The sequence below is a fragment of the Sceloporus undulatus genome, chromosome 1, assembly GCF_019175285.1.
Source record: "Sceloporus undulatus isolate JIND9_A2432 ecotype Alabama chromosome 1, SceUnd_v1.1, whole genome shotgun sequence".
Classification (NCBI taxonomy): Eukaryota; Metazoa; Chordata; class Lepidosauria; order Squamata; family Phrynosomatidae; genus Sceloporus; species Sceloporus undulatus.
This window is the reverse complement of record NC_056522.1, coordinates 210,681,347-210,699,321: the sequence shown is the minus strand read 5'-3', so window position 1 is coordinate 210,699,321 and position 17,975 is coordinate 210,681,347. Positions and strand designations below refer to the sequence as shown.

Here is a 17,975-nt window from a genome sequence, read left to right as displayed (position 1 = left end):
CATGTTCTAGAAGAGTTTCTTCCTGACGTTTCACCAGCATCTGTGGCTGGCATCTTCAGAGGATGCTTACCTGGAAAAAGTTGGGTATATATATACTGTGTGAGCCTGGGAATACAGGAGTGATTAAATAATCCAGTTTGAGACTGCTTTAACTGGCATGGCTCAGTGCTAGGGAATTTTGGGAACTGTAGTTTTGAGAGATACAGTGCGCCCTCGCCTTAGGCAGGGAATCCATTCCAGACACCCCCCCCCCACATAAGAACAAATTCTGCGTAAGATCAAGACTCATTCGTTTGAATGGGGTGCGTCCCTGCAGCACACACCGGGCTGCACCCCATTCACCAATTAGGCTTGCCGTATGCATGACCTCAAGCCACATATGGTAAGCCCGCGCATGGCGCAGGTGTGCTGTATTTAGCCTTCTCTATCAGAGAGCTCTGGAGTCACAATAAACTACAGTTCCCAGGATTCCCTAGCATTGAGCCTGGGCAGTTAAAGCAGTCTCAAACCAGATTATTTATGCAGTGTGTTTTAGACTTTAATAGCATTGTATTAAGTATCAACAAGATTATAGCAACTTCTCTGTTTAATTTACCATGTTAGTTTTTCAAAACATTTTCATGAAAACAACGGTTGTTTATTGAAATCTACACCTCGTCTTTATTTTTTACTAGCTGTACCTGGCCACGCATTGCTGTGGCTCAGTCCGGTTAAATGGAAAAGAAGGAAAAGAGAAAGTGCACGTTTCTGAAATACAGTTGTCCCTCCATATTTGTTAGGGTTAGGGGAACAAGACCCCCGTGAATATGGAAAAAACGCAAATAAGAAAAACACTGTTTTTACCTGAGAGGACACCTCTCTAGGAATCTCTAGGTCCTCCAGTGCAACTCTGTGGTCAATGTCCAACATACACGGACCATAGAATGGCACTGGAGTAACTACAAATGGTCTTTCAGTGCAACTTTTAGTTAAAGTTGACCACAGAGTTGCACTGGAGGACCTAGACAGTCCTAGAGAGAACATATTAATGAAATCCGTGAATAATCAAATCCGCAAATATCAAAGCCGCAATATGGAGGGATGACTGTATTTAATTTCACAATGCTTGTGGGTATACAATATTTTTTGTTGTTCCATTGTCTGTGTAGATATAGAGATTGTCTGGTTTGCCGACTCTAGAACACGCAACATATAATTGTCTATGTGAGAAGCAATTAGTGTCTAGATCAGCTCTTGCTGCTGGATCCTGTCCTCCAAGGCCCATTTGCCGGCCTCTCAGTGTCCCAAAGGGACCCTCAGGAGCCGGCATACTCTGGAGGATGACATATTGTTACCTGTGACAGGTGTGACATCTATATAACAGTAGGTATATGAAAACATAGTAGGTATATAAAAACATAGTAGGGATATTAAAAGATACATGTATTCAAATGGAACATTGTGTCAAAATTTCAAAGCAATCAGTGAAGAACTTTCGGAGATTTAAGATTTTGAACAAATGAACATTTTTATTTATATAGAAAATAGAAGATAGATAGATATTCTGTTTCAGTGCTGTAGATGAGAAAAGCAAACCTAGAACTACAAACTATTAAAAAGTGCTGAATAATTTGCTCAACTTCATCTTTATTACAGATGAATTATTAAACCCACCCACTTAAAACATAAGAGAAATAAATGCTTCTATTTACCTCAGCATTTTCTTCTTCTTTAACCCTTCGTGACTGGAAGACAAGCATTTATAGTTACTAATTGTAGTTTGTGTCAAAATAAAGATTAAATTTGTGAGGCACTACATTGGGCTCTCCACATTTGCTGGGGTTAGGGGCACAGTACTCCCATGAAAACCACTCTTTTATTAACCTGAGAGACCACCTCTCTGGGAATCCCTAGATCCTAAAGCACAACTCTGTGGTCAACATCTGCCATATGATGACCACAGAATTGCTCTGGACGACCTACAAATGCATAAACAAGTGTTCTCTCTAGGAATTAATCAAATCCACAAAGGTCAAAGGTGCAAATGTGGAGGGCCAACTGTATAGCCATTACATTACTGAAGCATTCATAATTTCCAAAAAATCACCTTTTCTTGGGAAAAAGCAGCTTTACCCTCTTCACTTTTCTCATCCAGTTCATCATCACTCCACTCCCAGTCCCCATCTTCTGTCTTGTGGAGATGGCCACTGGAACCAGGTACTCTTCTGACCTAGCAAAAAGATAAGAACAAAATAATTTTCCCCAATTGCATTTTTCATCTAAAGTTCTGTTTTTCTTCCTTTGATCAATACCTGACCAGAGAGTGAACAGCATGAGCCCCGGAAAGGGTTGGGTGTGGATGAGTTGGGGGCCTCAATCCCTTCCTGGTATCAGGATAGGGAGCTGAGCCCCATCCCACCCCTGAATGATCAGGCAAAACTGGATCACCAAGACTCTGGTGTAGTTAAGCCCCCTCAAGAATTTTAAATTGAAAGTGTATTAAATGATAATTATTTTCCTACTGTTTTCATGATGATGATGATGATGATGATGATGATGATAACAATAATAATAATAATAATAATAATAATAATAATAATAATAATAATAATACTTTTATTTCTATCCCGCTTTTTGTTAAAACAATCAAAGCGGCTTGGTTTCAGTTGGATGATGATTACAATTATGACAATGATAATTATTCTAATGTAATGTGTAGTGTTTTCTTAGGCAAGGAATAATCAAAAGTGGTTTTGCCAGTTCCTTCCTTTGAAATATAGCCTATGAAATTTATGGGATCTCCATGAGTTGACAACTTGAAAGTACATACACATACAAAGTTGCTTTCATTGTGTGTGTGTGTGTGTGCGTGTGTGTGTGTGTGTGAAAACATTCCTGTTAGTAGTCAAAATTAATAACAACTTGCCTGCTTGCTAATGTTGAGCCTCCTTCCTTAAAAGCAGTTCCAGGGGCCCTGATGAAAAGTATTTACCTTTAACATTTATATTCTGCAATGCTTATTCAATAAACCAAGGATCACAACATTACTGTAGTCTTGTACTGTAGAATGCAGTCTAGATACCAAAGCAGAACTTGAGAATTTTCTCCATCAGCTTCTGAGAATAAGGTACCAATCATCAACATTATCAAGAAAGGCTCTTATCAAAAATTCAAGAAAACCAAACTTGTGCCCCTTCCTTACAAGAATAGTCAATATCTTCGAAATAACCTATGAAGTCTTTAAAATAAATACAGTTGGACCTCCTTATTCACAGATTCTTTGTTCATGGATTCTACCATTTAAAGCTTGAAAATATTAAAAAAATATATGAATTCCAAAGAGCAAACTTTGATTTTGCTTTTTATAAAAGGGGCACTATTTTAGTGTGCCACTGTATTCAATGAGACTTAAGCATCCATGGATTTTGGTATCGATGGGGGGGGGGGGGGCCCTGGAACCAAATTCTGGAGAATTTGAAGGGCTGGCTGTGCTTACCTGGTTGTCTGGGCCAGTAGGAACTGCCTCCCAACTGCCCTGTAGACCTTCCCCTCAAAGGCCTCATACAGATGGGCCACTGTCAGGCCAATTGGGAGGGGGGGGGTGAGGCAATAATGCACACCCTCAAATCACTCTGAGGCCATGCAGAGGCTGGACAGGGGCCGCTGAACATGGCCCAAACCTCCTTTTCCTGGCCCATTCAGAACTGTGGCAGCGGGTGTCCTGCAACATCTGGTTTCCAGGGTCCCACAGTGGTCCCGGGGCCATCAGGGAGGGAACGGCCTCTGGCCACTTCTTCAGCCCCATCTGTTTCACCCCACTATCACACATGTTCAATACATGCTGGCACTTGCTTTTATGTTATACTAGAAGCCAACTCTGTGTACACAAACAATTTGTCATTGTGTATAGCCCACTCACTGTTACACTGACTCACAAATTTGTGCATTCCCTTGTTAAAGTTTCCTTTTCCCAGGTCATTCCTAAACTGAAAAACTGAAAGATTATCATTCAAAGACATAGCCCTGTTTGTCTGGATCAGTATGCAAGGCGTTCTTGGAGCAGTTTTGAGACTGAGAGAAAAAGGTTGGCAGCATATGCTTTAAATCCACTTCATCAGATGTACGAAATGAAGTGCCTAGGAATAGACCTTTATAGCTACAAATGAGCTGATATGCTGTGTGAACAGCAATAGAAATGCAAACCTTGTGAGTATGGTGATGAAGTGACAAATTCAGTTTTAAGTGTCATCTTTTGAAGTGTCTTCTTAGGCAGAAAGGATTGGATTCTCTGCTTCTAACTACACCGGTTACCAGAGCTAAGAGAAGTGAACCCTAGCAAAATGTGCTCCTATTACAGTGGAGAGCACAATGTCAGCAATGATTTATTGGTGTCTGGGTTCTGAAAATGAGCAAGGATATTCTAAAAATTATTATATTATATTATATTTTCAAATCAGGATTTTAGCTTTCCAGACAAATCTATTAGTGGTGGCCTGAATTGCTGTCTATCAGAAATCATGGAACAGTTAAAATAGGTCAAACCACAATGAGGCTGGAATGCCATACTTTTGGCTTTCTACACTCTCCTCTTCTATGAACAATATCTGTCACTCAGCTATCTGTAAATTCAGCTATTCAGTTATGGATCCAAGTCACACAGATAGATCCTGCAACCAGATGCAGTGCTTCATATGATGTGGGGAAATGGTAATTCTTTTTCCCCAGAGACTGGTACTCTATTTGTGTCCACTGCCTACAGCTGTTTCTTCCTTTTATGGAGGTTCTCTAGAGACCAGTGGCTGGACTAGGACCAGCTCATGGACTGGCACCAGTTCATGGACTACCATTTTGATAACCACAGATTTAAAACACTTCTCCAGGTTCCAGGTACAAATATCTCTCTCTCTCTCTCTCAATCAAATTGTACTTTCCATAGAGGAATTTAAGGCAACATAAGACAATACATTAAATAAACATATCTGTGGGTGTTGTTCTTTTAATGTCAGCTACAGGTCTGCTTTTAAGAGATTCTTTTTCTCTATGGCCATGTCTGCAATGCACTTGTTGTTAACTGCCCGCAAGTCAATCTCGAATCATGGCGACCCTATGGATGAGACATCTCCAAGACCCCCTGTCCTCCACTGTTCTGCTTAATTCCTGCAACCCCATACTCATGACTTCCTTAATAGAGTCCATCTGGTATGTGGCCTTCCCCTCTTCCTACTTCCCTCCCCCTTTCCCAGCATTATTTTCTTTTCCAATGAGTCCTTCCTTCTCATGATGTGCCCGAAGTATAACAACCTCAATTTGGTCATCTTGGCTTCCAGGAAGGTTTCCGGCTTGATCTGCTCTAGGACCCACTTGTTTGTCCTTTTGGCTGTCCATGGGATTCTCAGCACTCTTCTCCAGCACCACATCTCAAATGAATGGATTTTCTTTCTATCAACTTTCTTAACTGTCCAGCTCTCTTATCCATACATGGTAACAGGGAATGCAATGATTTGTATGATTCTAACTTTTGTGCTCAGTTATATATCTTTGCATTTTAGAATCTTTTCTAGTTCTTTCATAGCCACCTTCCCCAATCTTAATCTGCTTCTGATTTCCTTACTGCAGTCCCCATTTCTATCAATGTTTGATCCCAGGTATGGGAATTCTTTTACTATTTCTATTGCTTCATTGTTGAGGTTGAACTTGTGAAGATCCTCGGTGGTTATTATTTTTGTTTTCTTTATGTTCAACATTAAGTCTGCTTTTGTACTTTCTTCTTTGATCTTCCTTAGTAGTTGTTCCAGGTCTGTGAGGTTTTCTGCTAGTACTATGGTGTCATCTGCATATCTTAGATTGTTGATGTTCCTTCCTCCTTTTCTAACTCCTCCTTCTTCTGTGTCCAAGCCTGCTTTTTGTTATAATATGTTCTGCATCCAGGTTGAACAGATAGGGTGAAAGGATACAGCCTTGTCTGACCCCTTTGCCAATTGGGAATCATTCTGTTTCTCTGTCTTCTATTCTGAAAGTAGCCTCTTGTCCTGAGTACAGATTCCTCATCAGGACAATGCACTTACAGCAACTTTAATGAGGAGGCAGCTTGCAGTAGGGAGAGCAAATGTTCATCAGGAAGAAACACAGGGTGAGAGGATCAGCCTTCAACTGTGATCCAGATTATGGCTGTTTAATTATTATTTTAAGGGCATGCTGATGTATACAATTGTGTATTTAATCATGTATCATCTTAAGTCTGGCTCTTTCTTATTATGGGGCCCTTTCTTATTATGGCGAAAAGAGAGAGAAAGAATTCAGGCTAAAGCATTTCTCACTGTCCTTTTTATCATCTAGATATTAAACATCTGGACAAAAATAACATTTCAAACTCCACTTTTGTTTGCCCCTTCCACAATACTATTTGCATCTCAGACAGAATTTTTAAAGGTAGAGGAGAAATGAGGATGGGAACATACTGACAATGCAAGAGACTAACAAAAAGCCTGTTTTAAAATATGTTGACCTTCCCAGTCAAGTTTATATCTTTGTATCATTAAAAATATATTTATGCATGTTAGACAAGTATCTGAGCAACACACTGCTGGCTGGGCAAACTCATGAAAAGATGCTCCGAACCAATACAATATACTCTACGTGTTTAATTAAATCTAAAAATGCATTCTGACATCAAAGTACAGTTCCAGTATCTTATTGGCTTTCTGTCCATTATGAGAAAGTCCTTCTTGATTAGAAAAGGGTAGGTGGAGAGTTCACTGAGCCTCCTGACAAAAATTCTCCAAATTTTCAAGATGATTAAGAGCCCTGCTCAATAACCAGCAGGTGCACAAGGACACCACATCTCCTTCCTCCACAACTAAATAAAACTGAAGTTGCCAAAGGCTTACTGAGAAACTCATCCAGGAAGAGGTGGGATGAAATAAAGCATGACATGTTAATAAAAATGGTACATGGTACCACTACAGTGCTAAATATGCTTGTTGTTGCATACCTTCAAGTCATTTCTGATTTATGGTAACCCTAAGGCAAAACCTATCATGGGGTTTTCTTGGCAAGATTTGTTCAGAGGGACTTTTGTCTTTGCTTATTCTAGCATAATAATTAAAAATTATAACAATTGTGAGATGAGGCTATGAGTGCCCCAGCCCACTACTTCACAGTGAAAGAATGGTCCTCTGGTGTGTGGGGACTGTTACTGTTTCAGGGACGCAGCCGGGGGGGGGGGATCTTGGGTCCGGACCCCCCCTTCCATTAGAAAAATGAATGGTGTGTGCTGCTGCTCTGCTGCACCCAAGCCCCATTATAATGGTAGCACTTAGTCTGGACCCTTCCCCCCCTTCCTAAAATCCTGGCTACGTCCCTGACTGTTTTCCAGTGTGCCAGGAACTGGCATCATATTTGTGCCACTGACTACAATTGTTTCTTTCCTTCTTGGGAATTTGTCAAGGACCAAGAGCCAATGTCTCAAGGTTTGGTACTAGTCCCAGGACCACCACTACACAGGCATTTTTCCTCCTCCAGAACTATGAACTAGAACTCATGGACTTTAACTGTTTTAGGATTTGCATACCATATTTTAAACAAGTATCTCAATTTAGTCAACCAAAATGAGCAAAATCCAGTGCACAGTGTTTGCTAGTAAATATGAAGCTAACAAATCAACACCAAATAACATCTCTGAAGTGCTACCTGTCACTCATCTCCACTTCATACCAACTTTTGACCCTCAATACTACTGGTTTCTGAAACAAAAAAATTGTAGCTTCTTACCCGCTGTTTGCAGTATCAGAGTCTAGTGAAAGTGACTTTCTTAAGTTATAGCACCCACTCCTGGTCATGCTGGCCCCAAGATTCTGGGAGCTACAGTCCAAAATGTAACTTTTTCCGAGCTCTGAATATGGCAATAACAGCATGAATAATTCCATTTATAAAACAGATAGCATTTCTGTTTACAGAAGTATGATTTCATTTTTCCCCCAGCACAAGGTCAGCTTTTCTTTACCTTTGGGCATAACCAGGGGAGTAACAAAAGGGCCAAAAACACATTTTAAGTGGGAGATCTGAAGAACAAAAGCTCATTTATTCTTTCAAAAGCTGACCTGAGGTCACATCTGAAGAGTTTGAGGTTTAAAGGTGGGAATGTACAATATTATTTGTATGCATGAATATGCTTCTAGCCTACGTTTATAGCAAAGATGCTCTTTAAATGTTATTCCACCAGCACATTGGGTGGTTGCTATGTTTTTAGATAAGGTTATACTGTACAAATAATGTGAGATAGAAAAAGAAAAATGAAAAAAGTGGGGGGGGGGGGGAATGTGGCATCACACATGCAAAGATCAAGACCAATGTGTGCCAATGTCTTGATCTTTGCATGTGTAGAATTTAGATCAGGGTCGGACAGAGTATGCCCTCCATATGTTGGACTGCAAGCTCAGCAGACAGTGTAGTCAAAGTTAAGATATGCTGGGAGTTGCACTCCAACAACAACCGAAGAGCCCCACTCTGCCCACCACTGAACTATAATGTTAATCAGGAAGACATAGGTTCAAATCCTTTTTAAAAAAATTATTTTTATTGTATATTTTAATTTTGATGTAATTGTCTACCCATTTCCCTTTTCCCTTGATGGACATAGGTTCAAATCCTGTGTGAATCACAAAGTTCACAACATAGCCTTGAACCAACCAACTAACCAACCTCTCTCTCTCTCTTTTGCTCTCAGCCTAACCTTTTTGTGTAGATAAGAAAAGGAAGAAGAAAGAGGGGTGTATGCAGGGTTGTTTTTTTTTTTATAAAAGCCTTCCAATGCAATTGTTTTTTTTAATTATGTTAACCCCACAACTTGTCTTTTATTTTATTAATCATCTAATATGTTTTTAATCTTTTAAAATTGTTTTCATTATTTTTACTGTTTTAAATTTGTTAGATTGGTTTTATTGTACACTGTCCTGAGAACATCAGACAACAACTGGGATATAAATATTTAAAAAATTAAATGGGTTGACATTCTTGAAGATGAGGAGAAAGAGAGAAAAAGTATTAATAAAGTTGCAGAACAACGGTTTTAAAATATTCTGGGAGTTTCTTCCTCTCATCCAAGAATAGATTAAGAAGCTGACAGGTCCTAACAGAGTTGGAAACCACTGAAAAAATATATGAGACCGAAGAAAATGAAGATATTTTGGGGGGGGGGGGGGGGTGAGGTATTCCCACATCCTCCTCACACAGGGAGCTAATTTCCTCTATTATCACCATTGAACCTTTGAAGGTTATAAATTAAGGATATATGCACTTCTTCAATCCTGCTGCCAGCTCCACCCCAACACTTCACAAATCACCAATGCCATTTTTAAAAGGTGTCTGTGTGTTGTGTCTCTTCAAGTCATTTCCAACTTATGGTGATCTTAAGGAAAAACTATCATGGGGTTTTCTTGGCATCTGTTCAGAGGAGGTTTGCCATTGCCTTCCCCTGAGGCAGAGAGTATGTGCCCAAGGTCACCCACTGGGTTTCATGGCTGAGCGGGGATTCGAACTCTAGTCTCCAGAGTATTATGTATACTCTCACCTCTTATCAGGCAGAAAGGCAATGTATGTTAAATAGACAGAATCAAAATGCTGCTAACACTCCCCTTTTCTCTCCTCCTCTTCTTCCTCCTTCAAACTGGGGATCGGTGAGAAAAATGTGTCATTTTCACTTTCTCCCTAATCCAGAGTTCTTAATCCTCAGGTTCTTTCTGTCCTGAATGTAATGGAAACTGATTAATCCCACAAAACACAAACTAATTTGTGCATATGCTCCACAGAAATTCAATAGGTACAACTATTTCCAGCATGGGGAGAACTCGGCCTCCCATATGGCTGTTACAGATGAAGAGCTTTTTTAAAAAGAAAAAAGGGGAGGAAAAAAGAAGTAGATTACAACTTTATTTCCGTACTAACATGGTTGAATACACTGGGATCCAAGCATGCACTTTAAAAACTTAAGCATTCAAATCCATGGATGGATGCACCAGTCAGTTTTAGTTTTCCCCACATTTGATTTCTCAATATCCCAAGTTCATTTTATCCCAAATATGAAGGCATTTGTACATTTGGGTAAATTCCTATCAAAACTGAGCTGATCTTCTCACCCACTCCAGTTCTGAATGGTACTACTACAGGATGGCAAAAGAGTGATCTGTAAGTAGATGACATCCTCCTGAAAAGATGCCTAGAGCCTCCATGGCAACTACAGTACAGCCATAAGACCAAGGAAAGGGCAGCAATGATTGAGGGCAGCTGGAAGAAGGGGAAAAGCAACAGTACCATTATGGCTCTGTTGAGGATGATGTGGCATAGGGCCTGAAAAAATGTGTAGCCACACCTGGAAAATCACCGCCCTTTCTGTCCACTTGCTTTAAGCAGGGTGGCCAGATGTTCTAACCGCAAAGGAATACAAGACACTGCAAAATATAGGCCATTCAGGAAAAATGTAGGACATTACAAAATTAAACCTAAAAACACTCACAGAAATGTAAATTCATATTGCTTGGTCATGCTCAAAATGGAGGACATTTTGAAATTCTTCCTCGACAGAAAGCTGAAATATAGGACATGTCTAAGAAAAGGAGGATGTCTTTATTCCTGGTTTTAAGGAATCTGTGGCACTGGAAATTGAGTACTTGTTGTGTCATACAGGTTGAGCATCCTTAATCCGAAGTAATCCATATTCGCTAAGGTTAGGGCCACAGGACCCCCATGAAAGTGGAAAACCTGCCAAAAAACACCCCACTTTTTTTTTACTTGAGAGAACACCTCTCTAGGAATCTCTAGGTCCTCTGGGGAAATTCTGTGGTCAAGATCTGCCAGATGTTGACTATGAAATTATGCTGGAGGACCTACAAATGCCTAGAGAAGAGTTTTCTCTAGGGTGCTCCAGCCTGACTTTTGGCAGATGTTGACAAGAGAGTCATGCTGGAGGACCTAAAGATTCCTAGAGAAAAGATATTAATCAAATCAGTGAGTAATCAAAGCCACAAAAGTCAAAGCCGCCAATGTGGAGGGGCCAACTGTATTCCAAAATCCGAAACTTTCTGAGCACTGATATGGTGCCACAAGTGGAAAATTCCACACCTGACCTCATGTAGCAGTGCACAAAATCAATAAAAATACTGTGTAAAATTACCTTCAAGCTATATGTATAAGGCATATATGAAACATAAATAAATTACATGTTTAGACTTGGGTCCCACCTCCAAGATACCCCATTATGTAAATGCAAATACAGTGGATCCTTGTTATACACTGGGGTTTGGTTCCAAGATCCCCCATGTATAACAAAATCTGTGTATGCTCAAGTCCCATTAAGTATAATGACATAGCAAAATGGTGTCCCCAATAAAAAATGGAACATCAAGGTAAATTTATACTTTTTTGGAACATTTTCAAACCGTGTATGCTTAAATCTGTGTATAAAAAATCCGTGTATAAGAAGGGCCAACTGTATTCCCGCACACTCAGATCATCTGGACAGCTGCGCTTAAGCGTGCCAGAGGCAAGGTTAATATCTACATCAAAGAGGGCCTTTACCATCTTGGCCCCTAACCTCTGGAACTCGCTGCCAGCCGAGCTCCGTGCTGCCGCCTCCTTAGCCCAATTTAGGAAAGGGTTGAAGACCCTACTATTTGAGCAGGCATTCCCCTGACACTTACCCCGACTATGCTTTGATCCTCCCCCTAGCCAGTGTGGCCGCTGGCAGAATTGTGGTTTTAATCTGTATTTAATTTTGTATTTAATTGTGTATTATGTATTGATGTTGTAAACCGCCCTGGTATTTGATAGGGCGGTATATAAATAAACATTTTATTATTATTATTATTATTATCCCTCCTCCCTAATGAAATCCAAAAAAATAAAAATAAATAAAACTTATTTTTATCCCGTTTTTCTGTGACGAGACAATCAAAGCGGCTCACAACATATTAAAATATCCACATTTACAAAATTATGTCCCAAATTCCCCCCCCCATTAAAACAGGATTAAACATATTACAATTAAAATATCTATTAAAAACACAATAAAAAATACAACGAGGACAGAGCGGTGGGCTAATACATGATGTGGGGAGCAGTCATTCTGTAGCCGGGCACTTTTATTCAGGAAAGGCCTGCCAGAAGAGATCCATCTTGACAGCTTTTTTTAAAGCTTTCTAAGCTGGCAATTTGACGGATCTCGTCCAGCAGGCCATTCCATAATCTGGGAGCAATTGCAGAGAAGGCCTTCTGGGAGGTAGCAGTTAGTTTGGTTTTTAAAGGCTGCAATAGATTCCTCCCAGAAGACCTGAGGGTGCAGGGCGGATTATATGGGAGCAGGCGATCCATCAAATAGGTTGGACCCAAGCCATGTAGGGCTTTTAAGGTTATAACCAACACCTTGTACTGTGCCCAGACACTAATAGGCAGCCAGTGAAGAGATTTTAGGATGGGTGTTATTCAGTCACTCCTAGTTTTTCTGGCGACCAGCCTGGCTGCCATATTTTGCACTAGTTGAAGTTTTCGGACTAGGCACAAGGGTAGTCCCATATAGAGCACATTACAGAAATCAAGTCGTGAAGTTACCAGTGAATGTACAACAGTTTCTAGGTCCTTTACTTCCAAGAAAGGGTGCAGCTGCCATATCAGTCGGAGCTGATAGCAGGCGCTCCTGATTGTCGCATTCACTTGGTTCGTCATGTGAAGTGACGGATTTAGGAGCACCCCCAGACTGTGAACACAGTCCTTTGTAGAGAGCATGACCCCATCTAGGACTGGAGGTTGCAACCCTATACCTGGTTTTGGGCCCCTACTGTAAGTACCTCCGTTTTGTCTGGATTCAGCTTGAGTTTGTTTTTCCTCATCCAGCCCATTACCGCTTCAAGACACTGATTGAGAGGAGAAATGCCATCTGTTGTCATAGCTGGTGATCGGGACATGGAGAAATATATTTGCGTGTCATCAGCATACTGATAACACCCTGCCCCATGTCTGCGAATGATTTCTCCCAGCAGCTTCATATAAATGTTTAATAGCATCGGGGACAGTATGACGCCTTGAGGGATGCCACATTTAAGCTTCTAGTCCCATGGATTTTGGATAAGGGATATTCAACCTGTATCATGTACCAAACTAAGCACTATAATTAATACTACAATTAACAGAAGAGAGGAGAATGACAAGGAAAGGAACAGAACTACTATTTTTTGGTCCTATTGTCTTTCAACAACAAAAAGCTGCTGTCACCATGAAAGGCAAACTTCTTTGTAACTTTAACAATTAAAACAAAGGGGACTTTCACTCTTATAAAAGACACACTTCACACGTTAAGAGGGCATCCTCCACATGATGCAAAACAACAAACAGGTATTTTAAAAAAAGAATTTGAACAGCTGACATTTAGACTGTAACTAACTGAAAAGCAGTTTGGCATATCCTAATTGCCAACAGAAAACTGTTTGCATGGGGAAGGCAGGCGGGGAGAATTAACAAGTGACTGCCAACAGAACCACAGCCGTGGAAGAAGACAATATGAATGTCAGCTGGAACAAAGGAGGCTGGACAGATTAGGGGTTGGTGGAGGATTCGATACTGATAAGTGGCAAAAAGCAACTTAAACCATATAATTAACGTAAAATTCAGATGTGTAGGCGCTTTACCCCAAACCCCACCACTGCCCATACTCTGGCTACAAGTCAAACAATTTGTATTTCACAAGCTGCCAGACATTTTGTACCAAAGATCGCTATTAAAGAACTCTTAATTGGTTGGTTCTGCTAGTACAAAAGGAAGACAATAATTTGGGGCAACAAGTACAATGGCATATAGCCTCATCTGGATGTCTACAACCATCTCTGAAGGATCAGTGTTAGGACTAAGTGGCAGGTTACAAAGTAACCTTGCCTCAAATGAAGCAGAGTCCCAAGATGGCAGACTCTGCAATATGCCCCAAGAGGCACCAAACACAACAAAATGCATACAATATTATGTTTGTTCACATGCTTTTTATTGCAAGCAGGCCACTCTATCTCTGCTGTTGTATTAATACTTAGGGGTCTCAGCCTTGGATGAACATCATTGTTCCTTTTGCTTGTGAATTACTATATATTCTTGACTGTAAGTCGACCTCATGTATAAGCTGAGGCCAATGTTATGGATTTTTATATAATCTGTGTAGAAGTTGAGGAGAAAACCTAGCGGCATGTAACAAAGAATGCAAAGGATGAAGGAAAGGAAAATGATGCCAAAGCACACTGCTATTTTCCCACCCAGATGGGAAAGGCCAGACGTGGCACCACCATGGATTAAAACAGAGAGGAGGGGTGCTTCTTTTAGTTTCCTCCGGGATGGACTAAGCTCTTGCCTTTTGCCACTCTACTCAGAGAAGGGGAAGGTTGCTTTTTTGATAAGAGGTAAGATACAGTACTAACAGTAGTTACATTGACCCATGGATAAGTGGACCCGAGTCAATTTTTTTGACTAAAATTTCTAGACATATACATGAATATTTACAGTAAGCCTGCTGTAGGTCTTTCAACACTTACTCACCAAACCTTTATCACTTTTCTCACAAGAAAATGGGGCATGGGGGCATGGGTTCTTAAGATCTGTTTCTTAATTTGATATTGGAGCTTATACTGCCTCAATTCAGTAACACATTATGAGATACCAAGCTACGTTTGTCCCAGTTCCACTACATATGAAACAGCCATTTCCCCCCCATATCATACTGTACCTCTTCAGCCAATGTACAGAATATTCACTCCCCTCTCTCTGATTGTCAGGTAAATAAAATATAGTGTGTGGTATAACGGTTTGAGCATTGGACTATGGCTGCATCCATACTGCAAAAATAATCCATTTTGACACTATTTTAACTGTCATGGCTCAATACTATGGAATTCTGGGAACTGTACTTTGTTCTCACCCCAGAGCTCTCTGACAGAAAAAGCTAAATGTTTCACACAACTACAGTTACCAGAATTACATAGCACAGCACTGAGCCATAGCAGTTAAGCTGGTGTCAAACTGGATTATTTCTGCAGTGTGGGTGCAACCTATGACTCGGGGGACCAGGGTTCAAATCCCAGCTCAGCCATGTAAACCCATTGGTTGACTTTGGGCAAGTCATACTGTCTCAGCCACAGAAAATGGCAATGACAACCCCTCTCTGAAGAAACGTGTCAAGAAAACCCTGTGATAAGGTCACCTTAGGGTCACTGTAAGTCGGAAACAACTTGAAGGCACAGAAGAACAATAAGAGAGGGAAACACAGGGCAACTTGGCTATGTATTATTTGGGCTCAAGTTGTATGCCAACAATTGACAACATACAATACAAAGCACAGGTGGGACACATGTAGCCTTCCAGGGGTCCTTCCATACTACACAGCTATAACACTGCAATTCCATTTTAACTGCTAGGGCCATTTGCTGTGGAATCCTGGGCTTTGTAGTTTGGTCAGATTCTCTAAGGGGGCTCTCTGGCTGAGGATTCTAAACACTGATCCCCAGAGTACAAATTTCAGGATCCCATGGGGCCTTACCATAGCAATTAAAGTGGAATAAAATGCTGCAATTGTATATAGTGTGAAAGGGCCCTAAGATTCCACAAAATGAGCCATGGCAGTCAAAGTGGAAACACAGAAGTCTAACTGGATACGGGCATCTCTCACTGTTAGACGACTCGTTTTTCAATGTCTCACTCTTTCAACTGTTTTAAATTGCATGCAGAACCCGTACATTCAACATGTGGGCTGCTCTTTTAAGCACACATCGAATTAATAGTTCTGGTTATATAATAATTTAAAAGGGTCAAAAGAGCTGTGGTTTGTTCTTTGGTTCAAACAGATTTGGAATGACGGGTTTTCACTTTTCAAGGGGGAGGTTAATGCTTGTTTGCCTGAGGCAATTATGGACTAGACGAGGGAGACATTGCTAATAGGCTTTTATTTCTCCTGGAGGAACATTGAGGCCTCTATGGGCATAGGACTTACCGAACAGGGGAGAGATAACTTTTTAAGTACAGTGGTACCCCGGGTTACGAAATTAATTCGTTCCGCGGTTAATTTCGTAACCCGAAATACCTTCGTAAGCCGAATTCCCATAGGCGCTAATGGAAAAATAGCTCTCTGCTGCCCTCCGGTGGCGGAAAATAGCGCCGCGGTTTTTTCGTAACCCGAAGAAACCTTCGTAAGCCGAAGCAATAAATCCCTATGGGATTTTTTCGTATCCCGAAAAATTCGTAACCCGGCGCATTCGTATCCCGGGGTACCACTGTATATCCATTTTCTTTCTAAGCAAGTCAGCATTTTGGCTAAGTAATACCATGAGATGAAGAAAAAGTTGAGGAAAAGTGGGACAGCACGTGCAGGTTTGATGGGCATGTCCATCATCCACCTGCGGGTCTACAAATGATTTAGTGTTGGGTTCCTTGCAAACATGTGCTGCACTATGGATAAGAGGCGGCTCCCTTCCAGTTGCACTCCGCTCCTGAGATGGACAGCTCTCCACACCTGCCCAAGGCTCCTCAGCACTGCAGTATTGTTAGCTTTAGGGGTAATTCTGACTTAGAGGCATTCAGTCATAATCCCACAGATAGTAGCTTCACTCCATTAGCTCCTCAGCCAAGCACATTAAACAAATGACCTGTGGATGGATGTCAGGCAGCCTTTCTTTGACTGGATGGCTGGGGAGGAAGAACAACCAAGTGCCTCACTGCCATCGCTGCTAAATGGTGGGAAGCAGAGTCCAGTCAGAGGTGCTGGCTGTGTACATTACCATCTGGCCTGGCTATAGGCTCTATGAGGATGAGGTAGTGATAGTTTTGGCTCAGTTTGCTTTGCTCAGCAGTTTCCGCAGCCATTTCATACTGCAGCAATTGTGGGGGCTCCTACTCTGATAGTTTTCCTCCCTCCCTTTTCAGCAGCTGGAGGTAAAGAAAGGAAGCAAAGGAGAAATAGTCCCAAGTAAAATCTATAATGGTTTCCAATAGCTCCCATGCCCATGGGTTTGTGAATCTGTCATGTTGATGGCAATAAGGCAATTGGTTCTTTTTCCTCCCTAGCCATCCAGTTAAAAGGTTCTGCATTTCAACGATTTCTGCTTTTTGACAGTGCTCTGGTCCCTAAGCAGGTGATTCCTCTAGTGCAGTGGTGGCGAACCTATGGCATGAGTGCTAGAAGTGGCACTCAGAGCCCTCTCTGTGGGAACACACACCATCACCTCAGCACACAGTTAGCCAGTGTTTGTTACTAGAAAGTCAGAGGAACATTGTACTTTGCGATAAATAAGTGGGTTCTGGGTTGCAGTTTGGGCACTCAGTCTCTAAAATGTCTGTCATCACTGTTCTAGTGTGGAAAAATCCCAAGTGTTGGCAGACTACAGCTCTCATCAGCCCTAGTCAGAACAGCCACTGGTGACTGCAAACTGCAATACAACATCTAAAGGCCACATGTTTCCCACTCCTGGTGTAAAGGAATGAAGGTGTAGACAGACCTATCAGCCATGAAAGCCCAGTTTGGCATCTTATATTTTATGCTAGCAACATAGTTTAGAATGAAAAAAAAGGGTAGGAATGTTAACAGACTCCTTTTCCCAAATGTAGGTGAGCCCGGGGGACTGGGGGGGGGGGGGAGATTCCAAATTTATCTATTTCTGTAATGCCTACTAACAGAAGTAGTTCACAAAATAAAGGCTAAAACCACAAAATCTAACAACATAATATAAATACCAATATACAGTACTGCAGCCACAACATTGTGAGTCGAATCCTAGAGGGCTCCAGGCTGACCCAGGCTTCTACCTTTTCCCAGGTCAGTAAAATGAGTACCCAGCATGTTGGGGACAACTGACTTACAGATTGTAAACCACTTAGAGAGTGCTGAATTCACTATGAAGTAGTATAGAAATGCAATTGATATTGCTAAAACTAGAGAAAGACCAACAGTAGTGGTCTTTCTTTTTAAAAAGAAAAACTAGAGT

General features: G+C 41.1%; 1 protein-coding gene across 1 annotated transcript in view; it reads right to left on the bottom strand.

Annotated features, from left to right (window-relative positions):
- The window catches only part of STK39 (serine/threonine kinase 39), a 167,603-nt gene that overhangs the window by 40,582 nt on the left and 109,046 nt on the right, over positions 1 to 17,975 (bottom strand). The window contains exons 11-12 of the mRNA XM_042458437.1: positions 2,087 to 2,209; positions 1,692 to 1,724 (exon numbers count right to left, since the gene is read on the bottom strand). Coding sequence (XP_042314371.1) covers positions 1,692 to 1,724; positions 2,087 to 2,209 — 156 coding nt within the window. The remainder of the gene's footprint in view (positions 1 to 1,691; positions 1,725 to 2,086; positions 2,210 to 17,975) is intronic.